This window comes from Pleuronectes platessa, chromosome 2 (genome assembly GCF_947347685.1).
Source record: "Pleuronectes platessa chromosome 2, fPlePla1.1, whole genome shotgun sequence".
Classification (NCBI taxonomy): Eukaryota; Metazoa; Chordata; class Actinopteri; order Pleuronectiformes; family Pleuronectidae; genus Pleuronectes; species Pleuronectes platessa.
The window spans coordinates 26,110,857-26,130,656 of NC_070627.1; the positions used below are offsets into that span (position 1 = coordinate 26,110,857).

At 42.6% G+C, this 19,800-nt stretch overlaps 1 protein-coding gene across 1 annotated transcript in view; it reads right to left on the reverse strand.

The window, feature by feature from the left end:
* klhdc8a (kelch domain containing 8A) overlaps positions 1–14,063 on the reverse strand; it is a 22,512-nt gene extending 8,449 nt beyond the window's left edge. Inside the window, exons 1-4 of the mRNA XM_053412610.1 lie at positions 13,899–14,063; positions 11,594–11,804; positions 8,268–8,432; positions 7,947–8,165 (exon numbers count right to left, since the gene is read on the reverse strand). Of these exons, the coding sequence (XP_053268585.1) occupies positions 7,947–8,165; positions 8,268–8,432; positions 11,594–11,804; positions 13,899–14,063 (760 nt within the window). The remainder of the gene's footprint in view (positions 1–7,946; positions 8,166–8,267; positions 8,433–11,593; positions 11,805–13,898) is intronic.
* Positions 14,064–19,800: the final 5,737 nt, after the last annotated feature.

Sequence of the window (19,800 nt, forward strand, 5' to 3'; positions counted from 1 at the left end):
CTGCTTTTTTGTCTCTTGGTCAGTTTTTACCATCTGAAGCTTGACATCAATCACAACACAGGAACACTTGTTACTCGTTGGCTTCTGGAGGGATGCAATATTTGTGGTTACTGTTGCTGAGCTGCACTTGTTCAGTCATGAGGGACTGATGAAAAACGTTTCTTCATTAGATGCAGTGACAGCAGAAGAATTTATTAATCTAGATGAGAAAAGTAAAAGACATGTTTCCCTTAAAGGTATGATGTTGTATATCTTAATTGTTGATGCTCTTTACGGCTCATAGCCATCAATAAATTAAGTAATCTGAAAATAAAAAATTAAAAAAGCTGTCTGTGGCCCTCGATTGATTATAACACTGATAGGAGCAGATAAATGTGGGTTATTTAAACGTGGGTACACAAACAAAATATAGACTCCTTTCCCATTGCCAGCATGCTGCATGTCACAAACGAATCATTACCTTTATCAGGGTTCATACACATTTTGACCAATGGATTTCCATGACTTTTCGATAACTTTAAACCAAATTTCCATGACCAAACATTTTGTGAAATCTCCGTGTATACGCGAAAAAGAGACAAAATGTAGCATTCAAACTAACCATGAAAATTCCAAGGCATACAGTATACCTTAAATGACACAAACCAAAGTATGTCTGCTTATATTTTGAGCATATTTCTTTAAAAGCATATGAATTATTTAAAACTCAGCCTAAATTTAATGAACGACATGATAATATAAATATAACAAATTCCCATGACTTTTCCAAAACTTTTGGGAGATTATTTTTTCCCATCACTTTTCCAGGCCTGGAAAAACACATTTTAAAATTCCATGACTTTTCCAGGTTTTCCATGACCGTGCGAACCCTGCTTTATTCAGACTGAATAAAATGATTGGCTGTCATACCTGTCTGTCACTACCTGACCTTCCTGCCTCCATGCACCCGGAGAGACATACACAGCTGAAGCAGAGATGATAGTCAGAAGTTAGCAAGTGAACAAGGAAAATTTGGCCACTAGCAGATGTCAGTGAACGTTTATGTGGTTTGGTGACATAGCATTGACGAGAGATGGGAAGTGGTCGCATTTTTTCAAAGTGTAGCCTTCTACACTTTGGCGCCATCTTGGGGCCATCTTGGGTCTAATCCAAGATGGCGCCACGAACGGCTGCCACGGTGTGTTGGTGCGCACTTCTGTGTTTGTTTTTAGTATTTAATTCTGTTAATTGCGACCCAACTCGGATTACTTTCACGATGGACGAGCTTCTTAACATCAGGGACACAACACCATCTGATTTATGTCCCAACTTTCTCGCATCTTCCGTGGATTTAGTTGATTTACTGGTCAAAGGTGCGGTGCTCCTCGGCCACGCAGCGAGACTGAGGCGGAGACGGAGAGGAAAGCGCGCTGGGGCTCTGGTGCGCTTCAGGGAGAGAGGATTTCGCTCATCACTCCCGTGCATTCTCCTCTCTAATGTCCGCTCGCTGTGCAATAAGATGGACGAACTGCGCCTTCTCATCCGGACAAATAGAGACTTCTCCCTCTCTTCTGTATTCTGTTTTACTGAATCGTGGCTGACCGAAGCCACACCGGACTCCGCCGCACAGCTGACCGGCTTTCAGCTGTTACGCGCGGACCGCGACCCGATCCTCTCACGCAAGGCAAAAGGCGGAGGGATTTGTTTTTATATAAACCAGGGCTGGTGCAGCGACGTGAAAGTCATTTTACAGTCCTGTTCTCCGGACCTGGAAACTTTTTTCATCACCTGCAGACCGTTCTACTCTCCCCGGGAATTCACCTCTTTCATCCTGGCTGGAGTCTACATCCCCCCGCAAGCTGACGTGCGCGAGGCTCAACGACAACTCGCTGAGCAGATACTGGGAGTGGAGAGAAGGAGAGAGAACACATATTCCCCCGTTATTGTCCTTGGGGACTTTAATAAGGGGAACTTATCTCAGGAGCTCCCAAAATATAAACAGTTAATTAAATGCCCGACCAGGGGGGAGAACACCCTGGATCACTGCTACAGCACCATCAGCAAGGCTTATCATGCAGTCTCCCGCGCTGCCCTGGGTCTGTCCGACCACGCTCTCATTCACCTGATCCCGGCTTACAGACAGAAACTCAAGATTTCTAAACCTGCTGTGCTGAGATCAAAGAACTGGAGCAGCAGAGAAGCTGTGGAGGAGCTGCGTGACTGCCTTGAAAACACAGACTGGGACATTTTTAGAACTGCCACTTACAGCCTGGACGAATATACAGATGCTGTGACGTCCTACATCAGCTTCTGTGAAGACCGATGTATTCCAACACGCACCAGGGTGTGTTATAACAACGACAAGCCCTGGTTCACAGCAAAACTCAAACAGCTTCGTTTGGAGAAAGAGGTGGCCTTCAAGAGTGGGGACATGGATAGGTTCAGACTAATTAAATACTCGTTTGGCAAGGAGATTAAGGAGGCCAAACGACTGTATTCAAAGAAGCTGGAACAACAGTTTGCAGCCAACGACTCCTCGTCAGTCTGGAAAGGCCTTCGGGTGATCACCGGCTGCAAGACCAAATCCCCCCACTCTGTGGAAGACTTGAGACTTGCCAACGATCTGAATGACTTTTATTGTAGATTCGATAGACCCTCTCAAACCCCCCCCGCATCTATCACACCTCTTCTCCCCAGCCTGGACAAAGACACTAGCCCCCCCCACAAAATGGCCCCAGACTGCCCCATCACCTCCATCCCCCCCTTCACACCTCTCTCAATTCAGGAGAGAGATGTAAATAAGCTCCTGAAGAAACTGAACCCCCGCAAGGCAGCTGGACCAGACGCTGTCTCCCCCTCTACACTGAGGCACTGTGCGGATCAGCTTTCTCCATTGTTCACGGACATTTTCAACACCTCACTGGCTGAATGTGTTGTACCCGCCTGCCTGAAAACATCCACCATCATCCCCGTTCCCAAGAAGCAGAGGATCACAGGCCTTAATGACTACAGACCAGTCGCCCTGACCTCTGTAGTAATGAAGACCTTCGAGCGACTCGTGCTGACCCACCTCAAAACTATAACCAACCACCTCCTCGACCCGCTGCAGTTTGCCTACAGAGCCAACAGGTCCGTAGACGATGCAGTCAACATGGGACTCCACTTCATCCTCCAGCACCTCGACTCCCCCAGCACCTACGCCAGGATCTTGTTTGTGGACTTCAGCTCCGCATTCAACACCATCTCTCCAGCTCTTCTCCGGGACAAGCTGACCCAGCTGAGCGTGCCTGACCCCACCTGCAGGTGGATCACCAACTTCCTGACCGACAGGAAGCAGCGCGTGAGGCTGGGGAAGCTTGTCTCTGACACCCGGACCATCAGCACTGGAGCCCCTCAAGGTTGTGTGCTCTCTCCTCTCCTCTTCTCCCTCTACACCAACAACTGCACCTCCAGCCATCCCTCTGTCAAACTCCTGAAGTTTGCCGACGACACCACCCTTATTGGATTAATTTCCAATGGGGACGAGGCCGCCTACAGAGAGGAAGTTAACAGCCTGGCTTCCTGGTGCAGCCAGAACCACCTGGAGCTGAACGCTTCAAAAACTGTAGAGATGGTGGCAGACTTCAGGAGGAGCCCAGCCCAAACCGCCCCCCTCACCATGTGCGACTCCCCAGTTAAAACAGTGGAGTCATTCAGATTCCTGGGGACGATCATAGCACAGGACCTGAGGTGGACGGAGAACATCACCTCCATCACCAAGAAGGCCCAGCAGAGGATGTTCTTCCTGCGGCAACTGAGGAAATTCAGCATGCCGCGGAAAGTGATGGTTGAGTTCTACACAGCCATCATTGAGTCCATCCTCACCTCATCCATCACCGTTTGGTTCGCTGCCTCCACTGCCAAGGACAAGGGCAGACTGCAGCGGATCATTCGGTCAGCTGAGAAGGTCATCGGCTGTGACCTGCCGGCTCTCCTAGACCTGTTCCACTCCAGGACCAGAAAGAGAGCAGGCAAGATCATCGCTGATCCTTCCCATCCCGGTCACCACCTGTTCCAGAGACTTCCATCTGGGAAAAGGTTCCGGGCCGTCAGGACTAAAACCTCGCGTCACCTGAACAGCTTTTTCCCCATGGCAGTGGGGCTCACAAACAAGCCCCCCCCATCACACTGACTCTGCTGACCCCCCCCCCCCCCCCCCACCCTCGCACATAATTTATAACACTACATTATTGGCACTACCACCAATCTTTGCACCTTAAAACCGCACAAAACACATTTACTGTATATATTATTTTTTCGATATTGTTGTTTTTTATATTGATGTTTATATTGCTCTATATTGTTGTTTTTATATTGTTGTTTGTAAAGTGCACCAACCACACCAAGGCAATTTCCTGTATGTGAAAATATACAAGGCAATAAAAAGAATTCTGATTCTGATTCTGATTCTGATTCTCTTGCTAAACTCTAATCCAGTGTGTGGGGGTCTAGTTCCTGCCTTAACCCAAACCTAACCCTGGATCAACAGGTTGAAAAATAACATCTTGTTATTGGACCAATTAGTTCCAGGTACCACAGAACTCAGATTAGTAACCAAATAATCCTCTTGTGCAAACCTGTCTTTTTCCACAACCTCTAAAACACAACAAAAGCACAGAGTCATTATGACTGCAGCTCTGCCACTCAGCACCTCACTGGTTTAGCTGTGGTTTAATGGGTGCAACTAATTTAGAAACCAATTCAGGTAAAACCGCAACATCAGCCAGATGGGACGATCTAGGATTTATGCTCATACGCTCATCATCCCCTTCGATTATTATCACACGCTCATCAATTAACCTTCATGAGCAGCAGTGAAAGCTTCTAGTTTTCCCACTTTTTGTCTCACAGGTAATACATAGTGTGCTTCACCTTTTCAGAGGAGGTTGTTGCTGCTGCTGTCTAAGAGGAAGACGATATGTGCAATACAGATGGAAATAGGAAGCTTTCATAATCTGTAGGTGACCATGGTTAGCACAAACGAAATAATTTCATCATAATAAACCAATATGCACCCAATACTTACTTAGCACATAGCTAAAGTGAAACAAACAGCAAATTATGTTGTTTTTTTTTATATTCCCTCATGCTCGTATACCTCTCAGGAAGTAAAACTATGTGACTTCGTTGCTTATCATATTAGTTAAAACTATTTTTGGCACCCAGAGTTTGCTAAATGTATTGCTCACTTCTAACCAATGTAGTCAAAACAAATGGTGCCTGGGCGAGTGCTGCATAGCTCACCTGGTAGAGTGAGACAGCAGCTACACAGGTTTGATTCTGGCTTGGATCCTTTTGCTGTTTGTGTCACAAATTCACCTTCTTATTAATATTTTCAGTTTGTCTGTTAAGTTTTGTTTACTAATTCTATTCTCTTTCCAGGACTCTGCCACTCCCCTCCTGCTCTGCTCCTTCCTCATTCCTCTGATCCCTTCACCGGCTCCACCCACAGACGCACCTGTCTTCACTTCCCTCATTAGTCTCCCCCCTATATCTGCATGCCTGTTCCCCTTGTCCTCTGCCAGATCGTTTAGTGTGTTCGTGCCTAATCTCTTTCCTGATTCCCTTACTGCCTGACCTCTTTCGTGACCCGCCTGCCTTTGCCTTGGACTCCTCTTCTGCCTGCCCCTTGTCGGTTTTGTTTGCTTTGGACTGATTTCCTGGTATCTGACCCCTGCTCTGTCTTCACTGGATTATCTCTGGCCTGCTCCCTCTTGGATTTGTGTTGCATAGGACTGACTGCCTGGTATCTGACCCCTGCTTCGTTCAATAAACCAAGAACTCTGCTAATTCCTTCTCTGCCTCATTGTCGTAGCTTTTGGGTTCACGCCTGCCATTCTGCCAGCCCTGACAGTGTGTCATCCCCCTCTCTTTCTCCCCCTTTCACACTTAAACTGCCCTATCAAATAAAAGCAAAAATGCCTTCAACGAATTGTTCATAGGCTATTTAAAAATACGATCTCCAGAGTAGGGACCATGCCGGGACCACAACTCTGGTTGAAACATGGCAAACTCTGAACAGTGCTGCCGAAGATTTAGCTTTGTCTTTCAAGGTCTCTGAGTTTTCTGCCTCCACCCCAAAAGTGGTGAGGTGAATATAATTGTTGGTGGTTATAACAGTATTGAACTCTCTATTGTGCTGTGGTGGAGGGAGAAGATTCAGAAACCGATGCCTCAAGAGGGAATTTCTTTGAGCAATTTAGGTGAACTGACCCCTTAAACAAATTTCTAAAGACAGCTTTTCATTCACCATGTTAATGTTCTCTGACAGCACTTTCACAGAGTTTTTTTTCTGTTTTCTGTTGTACTTGTTGCAGCTTGCCAACAATGTGGAAACATCCACTAACAGGCGTGCGTCTCAATTCTTTGCGATATGGACTGGAACAGTAATGGATATCACTGTGCAACAGCAGATTGCTTGACCATGTGTGTGTGCGTGTGTGCAGAGATATTGCTGCAGATGGATAATAAAGCAATCTGTTTCTGGATCTTGTAATCTAAAGCACTCCTGATCCTCAGCCCTCCCTCCCTCCACTGCTCATCTCCCATCTCATCTCCACCAAAATTAGATTGGAGAAACGGGGTACGGCTGCGTCGCCTTATATGTGTGTGTCCACGTGCGTGTGGTTATGCATTAGTGAATGCACGTGAAGGCTTGTATTTGTGTGTATTGGAAGCTGTTTTCTTTCCTTCTTTTTCCTTTTATATCTCTTACACACACACACACACACGCAAACTTCCTGCCCATTATCATACATTAACATTATCACTGCACGTTAAGCTTTATTTGGCTTCATCCAATCCTGAATTGTGGCCATATATCCAGCTGTCTAAAATGAGTTATTGATTTTTGCACCCCCATTTCGCCTTCCGGTCCCTCCTCAATTTGTTCACCTGTTACTCTGGGGTGTCTTTGCCAGATAAAGGTATAAGTCATCTCGCAGTGTTGTGGGACTCGGCGTGTGCTCAGAATTAAGAGAGAAACCAGCCTGTTGGAGGACAAAACCATTTCTCTTCACGGTGAGCTTGATGTTAATGGCTGCTTTGTATGACGGGAAGGACAAAATGAAGACGGATGCTGTCAGTGGAAATGGAGATGAGGATACATTTGCTGATACCCCAAAAATATAATGATAACCCATAATCTGTGCTATCTAATTTCAATCTCTTAATCAGCCAACTTGAACATAATGACCCCAGGGATATACAATATACATATCATCATTTATCAGAGTGAGATGAAAAGATCAATGAGTCGGAGGCTGTGTGATGTGGAGATGAACGGAAGAATTTAGCGTAGCTTAGCATAAAGACTGGAGACAAGGAGACAATGCTTGCTATGCTAGTTCGCTCGAGTTCTTAGGACACCACTGACTTAGCTTTTAGTTCAAGTAAATTAAATATTCAAACAACTGTTCTACCTGGATTGTTCTATACACATTCCTCTGCAGTTAAAATTTACATATTTGGCATATATGCAGAACGTTAGAATAAGTTCAGAGGTTCTGAGGAGCCATTATGATTTATAGCTCAGCAAGAACATTTACCATGGTTTAAGTTTTTGGGTTAGGGTTGACTTCATGAGCAAAGTCAGAAAACATAAACAATATAAAATTAGATTTAATCATGAATTCATAATTATTTATATGAACATGAGATTAAATTCAAAGTAAAAAAATGTGTGTGTGTGTGTGTGTGTGTGTGTGTGTGTGTGTGTGTGTGTGTGTGTGTGTGCTCTTCTGAGAAATGAGGACATTTTGGCCGGTCCTCACTTTCTGATCCAATTTTAACGTTTAGCTAAGGCTCAGGGTAAGGGTTAGGCATTTAGTTTTGATGGTTAAGGTTATGCTGAGGGGCTAGGGAATACATTATGACAATGAGTGTCCTCAGTAAGATACATGTACAAACGTGTGTGGGTTTCTCTGTACCTTGGTTAGTGTCGAAGATATTAACGTTCTTGGTGAACTTGGAGCTCTGGTGTCCTCCTCCTTGTCGCAGTCCTCCAAGCAGACAGAGCCTCCCAGCTGTGTCCCATATCACTCCACAATAGGAACGTTTACAGGGCGTCATGGGAAGCGTTGTCCAAGAACGCGTCTCTGCATCGTACACCTCAAAGGCCTTCACTGGTCTCTTACACTGACGGCCACCTTTAAGATCAGGTCAAATGTATATGAACTAATGAAACTGTTGTTTGACACACAAAATGCAACTTTTGCAGTATAAACACAGCCACAGTGGTGCGTTTGTACCTGCCACGTAGAGTTTACTGCCCAGCAGTTGTGTGTTGGCATCGTAGCGTGGGGTCAACATTGGAGGAAGTAGCGCCCACACGTCCTTCCGCAGGTCATACTGCTGCAGGATGCTACGAGGGAGCAGGTCAGCACCCATTCCCCCCACGGCCAGAGCCCGTCCATCTACACACACACACAGAGCCAGAGTATTTTAGATTAATAATACACAGTTTCATAAATTAATGCACAGTTTTCAATAAATCAATTTTTTTGATTTGAGATAAGTCTGAGAAATATCCCTCACAACATCCAAAAAAGAAGTAGCAACGCCTCACTCAGCAATAATCAGCTTGTGAAAGGCCAATCCCAGCTGGTGCAAACACCTCACCGGCACTGTATATTATGGAGTGTTAAAAATCTGCTAGACTACATAGCTGGATGAGGAGTTAGCTCATGTCGAGGCAAGAGAGTGTGACAGACGAGTGGAGGACGGGGAGGAAGGCGAGTGCAGCAGCAGAATAAAAATGCAGAGTCCAAGTCTGACACTTTAGGAAGACACCTCCAGAATAAGGATGGAAAACAAAAGAAACTAAAACATTAATCATCAAACTCTAGAGAAATAGCTGCGGGGAAACAATCTGCATTTTTATTATGTTTTTTACATTATCAATTTTTCATGTTTTTCATTATACGGCCCTTTCTTTTAAATTGCAACCTCAATGCATCTAAATTACACAAATAACAAAGGAAGAAAAACAATTTTTTTCCAAATAGGTTATATTAATTTGACTGATGAAAAATCTCATTACCTAAAGTTCATCATCAAAATAATGATCCTGTAAATATCAATAAAATGCCATACTTTAATCAATTCTGTGACTGACTATCCATTTAAATATACCATATTTTTTTTAATTTGTCGCTATCGATCACTTTGTCAGACTATTTGTCTCCTTTTCAGCTGCTGGGGATGAGTTTGGGGATGAAACTACAAGCAAAGGGGCTGAGGATCGAAGATTGGTCAGGGAGATGGAGAGAGCAGCATGATGAAGCCTATATGAGGCCAATAACTCTGTGTGTATGCAGCATCTATCTGTGTTCCTGCAGACACTGACAAATGCACTACTGGACTGAAAACAAACTCATCCATGGCTGACGAGACGTTCTCTGAAAACACTGTTTATCTTTATAGACCGCTGGGTGAAAATCCACTAGTTGAGAATAAATCTGAGCGTCAGGGCCGAAAAAACTTATCCACTCAAATCCAATTGGAAAACTTGCCTGAAAAACTTCTACGTTTAAAAACAACATGTACTGAGGTGAGGTTTAAATAAAGTGCTGTAGTCATAGTGAGTTTAATGACAAAGGAAAATTTGAAGGGCCACAGCAGTGATAAATTGAAAATAAAATAAAAAATACAGAAAAAGGGACAAACAGTGTTTGTACATGTTCACAAACCAAAAAACAAGGGTTTTGACCTTTGATACAACTGACCAGCAGAATTCTAAGTTCATTGTTGAGAAGACAGACATAAGACGATGAAAAGAGATCGAAGCAGGCCAGGCCGAGGAAATAACACTGATGAAGTGAAATCAAGAGCTGCAAATAAAATGAAAACATGGCGCAGAGACAGCTCCCTGAACATGTTGGCAAAATAACATGTAAAGGAACATTATACTTTGATGTGAAGTTTTAAAATGTAAGTGGTTTGCTTCCAAATATGCAGCTTGATGAGGTCTAGACCTACATTATCATAATTTTCTCTTGCAATATGCTGGAGTACATTCATTATGAGCCTAAGTACTGCACAGTGTAGATCCATCCAAGCAGTACTTGCTGTACACTTCACAGTGTACACTCTATAGCAGGGCTGAGCAATTAGGAACAGCCATGGTCCAGTATTTCTACATCAATCACTGAGGGTGCAGCTTTGTACAAGCACATCTACAGTTTATTTCCCACTGTCAGATATTTGTGCACATGAGACAATACAGAGCAGGCACAGGAATTAAAGCTGTGTTTAAATTCACAGGAAGTATATAGATTATATTACCCATATGTATTATTCATATGTTCAGGATATCAAATGTAATCTCAGCATCATGTGTTTGAATATCCCGTTGTGCAGCGAGGGGCAGTAACAGTGGGTTACATGCCTCCTCTCACATGGGGGCAGTATTTGATGTATTGAGTTCAGATCTGTGGGGACGCTCGTCTTCGTCTTTTCACATTTATATGTGCTAGATCTACTGTCAACTTCAGATGTGAAAACCTTTGTCAGGGGCCAAATATGTTGCTGCAGGGCCAGCTCAAGCCCAGAGGATGCTATTTGCCTAGGTCTCCTCTACACTATGGCCTCCAGTGTCCCTGCTGGACATCGGTGGTAGTGACAACTGGGTGTCCTAATCATGGATGTGTTTTTCTATACTGAAACTATTCTGTTCAGCTTTGACAACTGCAGTACCCGGCCAGCCCCCAGAATAATGTCCGGATGAGCCAATGTGAGAACGCATCTTGAGACCCTTTTGAGGATTCAACCTACGTGAGTGAGCGTATTGATGATGTGTCTGACATGTGAGAAAAAACAACAACAGAAGAGTACAAATATTTTAGGAATTGAAAAAGCGGTGCCACACACGTACAAAACCGAAGATGTCAAGAAACATTTATGTGAAAAACCGTGATGCCTGTGTTGATGTGCTGTTATCAAAAACACAGCTGAATTTATACATTATGTCCTGACCCTTTCGGGAACACACTAAATTGTGCGGACATCCTCTGGAGTTCATGTCTTAAAATAAGGCTTATAAGGAGGGAAGGGTTTTTGTATTTAGTTCCAGTATCTTTCCTCCCACACAGTTTTCATCCTTCATTTGGTCTCAATGAATAATACAACACATCCCCTGCTTCCTTTACGAAATACATTCGGCAAAACCAATAACAAAGTTCATGCCTAGGCTTGATTTTTCATGCATATTAAAGAAGAATGTGTTAAAAACACCACTTAATGGAATGAGACACTATGACTGGGTCGTGGACAGATCGCTTCATTTCAAGTTGATCGAAAGAGAAAGTGTTTTTCCTCGGTTCTCTCTGGAGCTGCCTATTAATAATAATTTCAGTCATTATACATTAATATGAGATTTGCCCCAAACAGCTAATACATTTTAATTAACTCTACCTTTTTGGTCTCATTATTGCTTTACACACAACACCACCACGCTGCTGTCACACTGGAGGCCTGTGCTCTATGGTAAAGTATTATCTCGCAATCAGGACACAACTTAGTTGCCCTCCTAGGTTTAGGTTTATAGTGTGAACAGTTATTATGGTAATATCCATACCCTTTACGGTGATGGATACCCCCATGAGGGCCTCCCGCAGAGCGCTCCTCTTCCTCCACCTTCCCTCCTCTATGTTGTACATCTCCACCGCCTTTAGGGGGCTCTGGTCCTCACCCACTCCTCCCACCACCAGGATCTGCTTTCCAAGGACTGCCACAGCTGCCCCTGCACGAGGGGTGGGCATTGGGGGCAAACTTATCCAGCGGTCCCCCTGCAGACAGGAACATGGAGCTGCAGTCAGGCAAAGCAGTTCCATACAAACCCAAAGAAGATCAGAAAATGTCAAAATATCTGGATATATTTCAGTTACATCTTAGTTAAAAATAACAAAAACGCATTAATGTGTTAGGTTATATAGAGCGAAACAAGACGCACCCACGTTTCAGAAAATCCTCGTAAAAGAGTTTTATATCTTGAAAAAGGCTGACCAGCTTTGAGATGAATCATGACCTTAAAACATTTGATTCAGAGCAAAACTGATTTACGGACTGATTCACCCCAAGTGTCTGGAGGAGAGGTGTAGCAGGTCGTTCCTTCCTGCAGCGGTGAGACCACCATTATGGAATGAACTTTAACTCTGTTTACTTTGCAATATTCACTGTAACATATCATCCATCTGTGCAATATGAACGGTCATGTGCAATAATCCACTGTACATATTCGGATATTCTGACACATAATATATTTCTTTACACTGTATATACTGGTTTAATTACGATATATGCTTCTTTATTTAAATTTTTTTTTAGTTTAGCATAAAGACTGGAGACAAGGAGACTCTGCTTGCTATGCTAGTTCGCTCGAGATCTTAGGACACCACTGACTTAGCTTTTAGGTCAAATAAATGAAATATTCAAACAACTGTTCTACCTGGATTGTTCGATACACATTCCTCTGCAATTAAAATTTACATATTTGGCATATATTCAGAACGTTAGAATTTTAATCAAGTTCAGAGGTTCTGAGGAGCCATTATGATTTATAGCTCAGCAAGAACATTTACCATGGTTTAAGTTTTTGTCACTGTTGTGACTTTCTGAGCAAAGTCGGAAAACATAAACAATATAAAATTAGATTTAATCATAAATTCATAATTATTTATATGAACATGAGATTAAGTTCAAAGTAAAAAAATGTGTGTCTGTGTGTGTGTGTGTGTGTGTGTGTGTGTGTGTGTGTGTGTGTGTGTGCTCTTCTGAGAAATGAGGACATTTTGTCCGGTCCTCACTTACTGACCCAATTTTAATGGCTTGTTTAAGGGTTAAGACCTGGTTTTGGGGTTAAGGTTAGAATTACGTTTAGCTAAGGCTCAGGGTAAGGGTTAGGCATTTAGTTTCGATGGTTAAGGTTATATATATATATATATATATATTTCTTTATATTCCTTCAACAAATTTCCCCATTGGGGTACTGATAAAGGAATTCTTATCTTATCTTCTATCTTCTTATAAACGAATATTAGAAAATAGAAAAAAGGCAAAGGTACAAAGGTGTCGATATAATTATCTTCAGAGTGAAGAAACTATGCATCTATTGCAAATTATCTTTTTCCAAAGCCTTCTGTAAAAAACATCAGCATGTTAAAGAGATCTGATAGTAGCCAACATGATTATGGTGGTTGTAGTTAACATTTCCATGGTAACAGTGAGCGCTACCAATCAGAGATACTGCTATCACACCTGAGGATCTCTTTGACGTGGTGATCAAAACATGTTTTATTAAAAGTCAGTTGATATCATCCAGACTTTTGGCTTCTACAGGAGCAGGCAATGTTGTGAGTCTACACTTGGATGGTTGCAATAGACTTATTATCAAATATCTATTCAGAAAAAGAATGGGATTTTTACTTCTAGAACCATGTTGTTGAGCTTTTTCACCAAGTACATGTGATATTCCCAGATATCCATGTGAGCCACTCAATATTGATGACCAACATGATGGAACAGAAGGTTGTTCAGAGGTTTTCAATGATGTAGGAGTAAAACTTGTCTTAGGTTGTAGTTTTCCTTCTTTCATTTGGTGCCCCTCTAGAGAGCCAGGTTAGGAACCCCTTTTCACTGCATTCATTTCAATACGGAAAATTTGCATCATGTATGAGTATCATCATCCTGAACACATTACACTATTCATGGGAATATGTCTTTTGTTGTGGCTTATAGACCGTTGAAAAAATATAAAACACTGTTTAACAGATAAGATTATACTGTACTGTTTTACCAATTGATTGTTGCACTGAAACTACTTCTAACAGCACTTCTACAAATGTAATATTAGAGACTGTGTCCAGGTTAGATTTGCTCCGTACCTCAGGAGAATAGAGCTCCAGGCCGGGGCATGGCCTCCCCGCAGCATCGCAGCCCCCCAGCATGTACATCTGCCCCCCCACCTCAGACAGAGTGTGGTAGACGCGGCCGCTAGGCAGTCGTGCCAGGTTCTGCCAGTGAAACTCATGGACTGAGGGCACTGCCATGGCCGCGGCAAACCCCCCGGGACAGACCCACCGGAGAGGGGAGGGAACAGGAAGGAGGAGGAGGCCCGAAGTCCGAGAAGTTTTGAAGGTGGGTTGATCAAGGAGAGCTGAGAAGAAGGAGGTAGGAGAGAACTGGAAGGAAGTGGAGTCAGGGCCCGCGGGGCGAAGAGGAAGTTCTCTATTGGAACGGTAAAGTGAAGGTAAGCAGAGGGAGTGTCGGATCAGTTAAAGACCAAGCCGAGCTCTCCTTCCCTGGGGAGACTTCGCTGCACTCAAGCTGGGCCCTGGAGAAGATATGAGGTGAAAGGACTTTAGCAGCGTTTCAGAGAAGAGCTGCGTATACATTTTCTCTTGAGTTACAAGGGTGGAGGTTTGCAGTAACTTATAAAATAATAACTTTTAACATTTACTCAAGTACTTAAGTACAGTTTCAATACTTATAGACTGCATCACAACAACAAACTGTTACGTTGCAAAGATTATACTTAAAGAAATAACTTAACGTAAACGGCAAATGTTTGAAAAATGCATATTCCATTTACCATTTTCTTGAAGCAGAGTTTTTGACTGTTGGTTGCACCATACAGGTAAATGCATTGCTTTTGATTCAGGGGAGCATATAAAGGACATTTTCCCAATTTTCGGGAATTGTCTTATTTGGAAACCAAATGGCAGATTCTGTTTGCATCCATCTAAACACAATTGATAAAGCAAAAAGCAAGATAAAGCATACAATGACAAAACAAAACCATTGTAAACTTAAGTGAAGATCAGCAGATCATTCATGTCTTAATCAACAGTTTCAACTTGAATACAAAAATGTCTACACATGGATCCCCAAACACAAGCAAACAAGATTTGACTTAGAAAAATATTTACAAGATGAATGAAATGAGAATATTTATCAAACTGATATTGTGGGTCAGGTTATTTGGAGTCTCTAAACGTTTTAATTTGAGGGTACATGGTTGTCTCTGTATATTAGCCCTGTGATAAAATGGTGACCTGTCCACCGTGATCCCCACCTCTTGTCGAATGTGAGCCTGGATTGGCTCCAGCTCCATTCTGCCAACCTCATAGGATAAGCATTATAGATAATGGATGGATGGATACTGATACTTTCACAAGACGATAATGATAATGAATACTTCATCCGCACCCCCTCATCATATAAAAAATTGCATTGGTAGGAAAACAAAGAAGACTAAAAACACATCTAAGTTGATTTGAGGAATCTATGAAACATGTCAACCTTTATTATTATTAAGGTCCAGCACAGCTCACAGGAAGTTTAGCTGACACTACTAATAGTATGTGTATGACAATGCAAACCCAATTACATATGAATATTCACTTACTATGTTACTGAGAGGGAATTTGTTTGGTTGGAATTTAGAGAATAATGCTAACTGCTTGACGAACATACTGGATTGTCGGTGACACAAGGTAATATGCTTCTCGTGAACGCTTCTCGCGGTGTGATGATCACAGTTTAGCCACCTTTCCTTGTAACAGTACATCACTATACCTGTTTGCACTGTGACTGAATCTAAACATCCTCCTCCTCCTCCTCGCTCCCCTCAGATGAGCAGCAGCTGTACTGTGGTGGAACTGGCATGTCTCATCTTGAACTTTCTTTTCCTTGTTGTGATGTTCAGGCACTGCTGCTTTTTTTCTTTTTTCCCCCTGAGTCATCCCTCATGAGATTTCTGGTTCCTGCGTGTAACCCACTTCTCTCCCGCCAGCGAACTGTTTCCAGCGAGGAATGAGGAAGGAAGCATCCAGAATAGACCCCCGATGCACTGTAAACCTATTTCTGACTGCATCACCTTAAACGCACCCAGAAACTAGATCTCTTATCTCACACAGGACGGACTAACGTTACTCATTACTGCCAGTCAGGTGGATTTTTAGGAGGTTAATGGGAGAAGATTTAATTGAAAATGTGATATCCATAAACATCCAGTTTACCCCCACCCCCCACCACCACAACCTTCCAAACCTCCACCCCTTCTCCTTTTCCTCAAAATTCCTCCCCCTCTCTCCCCACCTCCCTCATTTGACTGCCATGCTTTATCTACCTGTCATACCTTTGATCGTTTCACAGACGGAGGAATAAAGCAGAAGGGGTGAGGATGAAGAGAGGACTGTCCTTCAAAATCGAACCTCCCCCATTTTAATGCGTGCGGGTAGGTTGCCAAGCAACAGTTAAGCTTTTCCCAGGAGCCACAGCTTTTCTTTTTTTGTTATCTCTTCTGCACGATTGCTTATCGCTTGGTTTGCTGTTAATAATGGTTTATGAAAAAGGATGAAAAACAAATAAAAAAGCGGTCGCTCTCCGATAGGCTGACCCCGGCAGGCGTGCGCTTGCTAACGAGGCAGGATAGTTCTCTCCCGGCTCGACTCACAGAGTGCATTAATTGCAATCTGTAACCGATTTGGTTCGCCACATCGTTTTTTTTTAATTAACTGCATGAACAGCTTGAGATCAACAGTAAGCCCACCAGCATCATCTAAAGTCATTTACAATCAGCATGCCTCCAACTTGAAACTTTTAATTAGGTTGCATAGTTAGTCTCCCTCCGCTCGCTCCGCGCAGGGACCTTCTTTAGATGTAAAGCCACAGAAAGCTTCATTCATTAAATGAAGCATAATGAAATGAATGTTAATTTCATATCATGTCTTATCACTGATTAGTTACTTCTCAAGCTTCCATCCGACTCTGAATGACAATAACCATGATTTATGATAAACAGGTTGTAGTGGAGGAGCAACATCTGAACTCAGTCTGTTGGTTCCCCTGCTCATGGACCTTAGATGCATGAATATGCAAATAGTGAGATTGCAAACGCTAAACTGAAGCCAAGGCACAAATCCAGCCAGTAATAACGTTTGATACAACAAATTGGAATATTTTAGATGACAAAACTGGATCCATCTAAACTGCTATGTGAGGTAATCCCTTATTAATCAGACCTGGAAGGAAGAAATCCAGCATTGAGAAAAGACTCACATGAGGGAATCAGATTGAATTAGCGCTCGCATTTATAGCCCCACATTATTCATTTTTCATGATGTTGTTTTCAGATGCAACTTTCACATACACGTTCTTTAGCTGAAACATTATTGAATTAGTTAAATTAAAAGAATTTGTGGGTGAATCTTCCCATGGGTTTTTCACACTCAATTTCACCCCATTTACTAACCTCAGCGGAGTTCATGGAACAGTTCATTGCAGGAGCCCGTCTGAACGAAGTCTACTGCAGTTTTGTGATCTTCTCTCTAGACTTAAAGGACATTTGTCTTGACGGTACTTCTGCAAGTTGGAAAAAAATATTGGATGAAATGTCGTGTGGCTCCTGAGGGAATTGCACGAATTCTGATATAATTTAATGTAAAGGATCTTGGCCCTATTCGCCGGTAATGCAGTGCAGGAAATTTCTGCTTCTGTTGCATCAATTCTAAGCATTTGTTTTAAAACTGCCCACCATGAGTTAGATAATGTTCTTATAATAAAACCACTTAATTTCCGGCTCTTCTCATTTAACACACACACGGATATTAAGTCTTATTAATCAATGATGACAAAACTTTGGACATAAAGGAGGTTGAGGGGGTGGGTTGGTCTGAGATCACCAGCAGAGTTAAAGCATTAAGCTGGAATGCCAGCAAAGAACATTTTGTTCTCACACGGTTGCTCCCATGATACAACATGATGTGAGCACAGTGCAGGTATGACAAAGAGCACAGCATAAATATTCAAAACCAATTTAAATACCATTAATATGCAGCTGATGTGTCTCAGGGTGCTGCACCTGTAGTTTGGCTCATTTGGTCTGGACAAAGGGAGAATGATACATTGTTGAATTTTGCAACAGGCTGCAGTTATCACTGCTCACATTTTCTGGCTGATCAGGGATTCACGTGTTCAATGGTTACCATAAGTTATTAAATCGCCTCTTCAACAGTTCATAGCCGACAGATAAGCAAATTAGCTTGAAATCACTCTAAAATAATCTAATAACCTAATAAACCTTGGATTCTCTCTTTGTCTTTGCAGCACAAACAAACCCCACTCCCAAGCAAGCAAGACATTTTCTCAAATGATCTTGGTTCGGTTGTTTGGTCTGAACCAGAGTTATATTGAATACACCAACTCAAACTCTACTAACCAGGCAAACCACAGTACAGAAGCAAAAAGGTTAGCTATAAAAGAACCATTATTCAGGCTATTCAACCTCTTTTAAAGGTGTCCACACATGATTGCCACACAAACACAGTGGAGGACAGACCGAGAGGACACAGTTTTACTCTGTGTTAGAAAATGATACAACTGGTTAGCAGATTTACACACATCTAGGTCGTTACCATGGCAGCTGATGCAGATTGTTGCTTAACGCTGACATGATCAAACACAACAATTGGGAAGACATATCTGTATAATGGAATTCAAAAACATGATTTGTGTAATGAACTGAACATAGCTGCAAGCCTGTGGTTTCCCAAAATCCTGCAAAAGTGTATTACTTAGTGAAGGCACAAAGGTGTGTTTCCACAAGAAAAGCTGTGGTTGATGTTGAGTTTTAAATAAAAAAAAACCTAAAAAAGTAACCTCTTCTAAATCCCCCCAACTTAGTGGAAGTACAGTATTAAGAATGCTGGACTTACCCTTAAAATGTGGACTACTTATATCTCTCTGACAAAGAGAAAGTGGAAAAATCTAAATCCAAAGAACTTCTGTTTGCACTTTTGTTTGTGATAAGGGGTAAGAATCAAACCTTTTTGCCAAATCCAGTGCCAAACTGGAACCACTCTCGTGCCCTATCTGCATTAGCATGTTTGTGTTGAGTTTGTATTCACAGGATAAGAGGCCAGTAAACAGCCCTCATAGACATCATTGGGTTCCATTTTTTACAGTGATGTAAATGTCTTTGCTTGATTCAAACAGATGCAGTTGTCTTTTTTTTCCAGTCCAGCAGACACATTGTTTAAAGAGGAAATACTTATGAGCAAATCTGAGCACCCGTGGGTGTGTGGGTCTGATGATGAGGTTTGGTCAGACACATTTTAATCAAACTCATTTCTGAGTCAGAGGAAAATGATTGAACTTTTGTCCTATATTTCATTAAATATAATTTAGCAAACACTTTTATCCAAAGCAACTGTATTGTGGTGATTGTGTTTTGTGTTGTGTGTTTTGTGGCTGTGTTCTCCCCCTTCCCTTCTGTTTTCCCCTGTGTGTTGTGTGTGGCAGGGGGTGTGGCTGGCTGGTGGCTGCAGCAGGACAAGGCACACCTGCGTCCAATCCTCCTAATCATCCTCCTCCATATAAGCCTGGGCGTCTCATCACTTCAACGCCAGATTATTCCGTCCACTACGGTAGCAAGAGATGAGCAGGAAACTCTCGACTTCTTTGTCTTTTGGATGTACGCTAACCTTGTTTCTCTTCATCCAGAACCCTTGTGTGCCTCGTCGCTCGGCTCTTCATCCTCCAAGTTGCCAGGATCTACAAGCCAGCCAGCACCCTGCTACTCCTGCCTTCCTCTTCCTCACCAGCTAATAAACTCAAACTTAAACGTAACATGTATTTCTCTTGTATTTTAAAGTTGCACAATGAAGATGATAATATAAACCTTCATAGGTGGGTGCACAACGTGCATTAACTCTTAACTCACACACAGAGGATCTATTCCTCTGAAGAGAAGTCATCTCTTATTTTCGTAAAGATTCCAGTAAA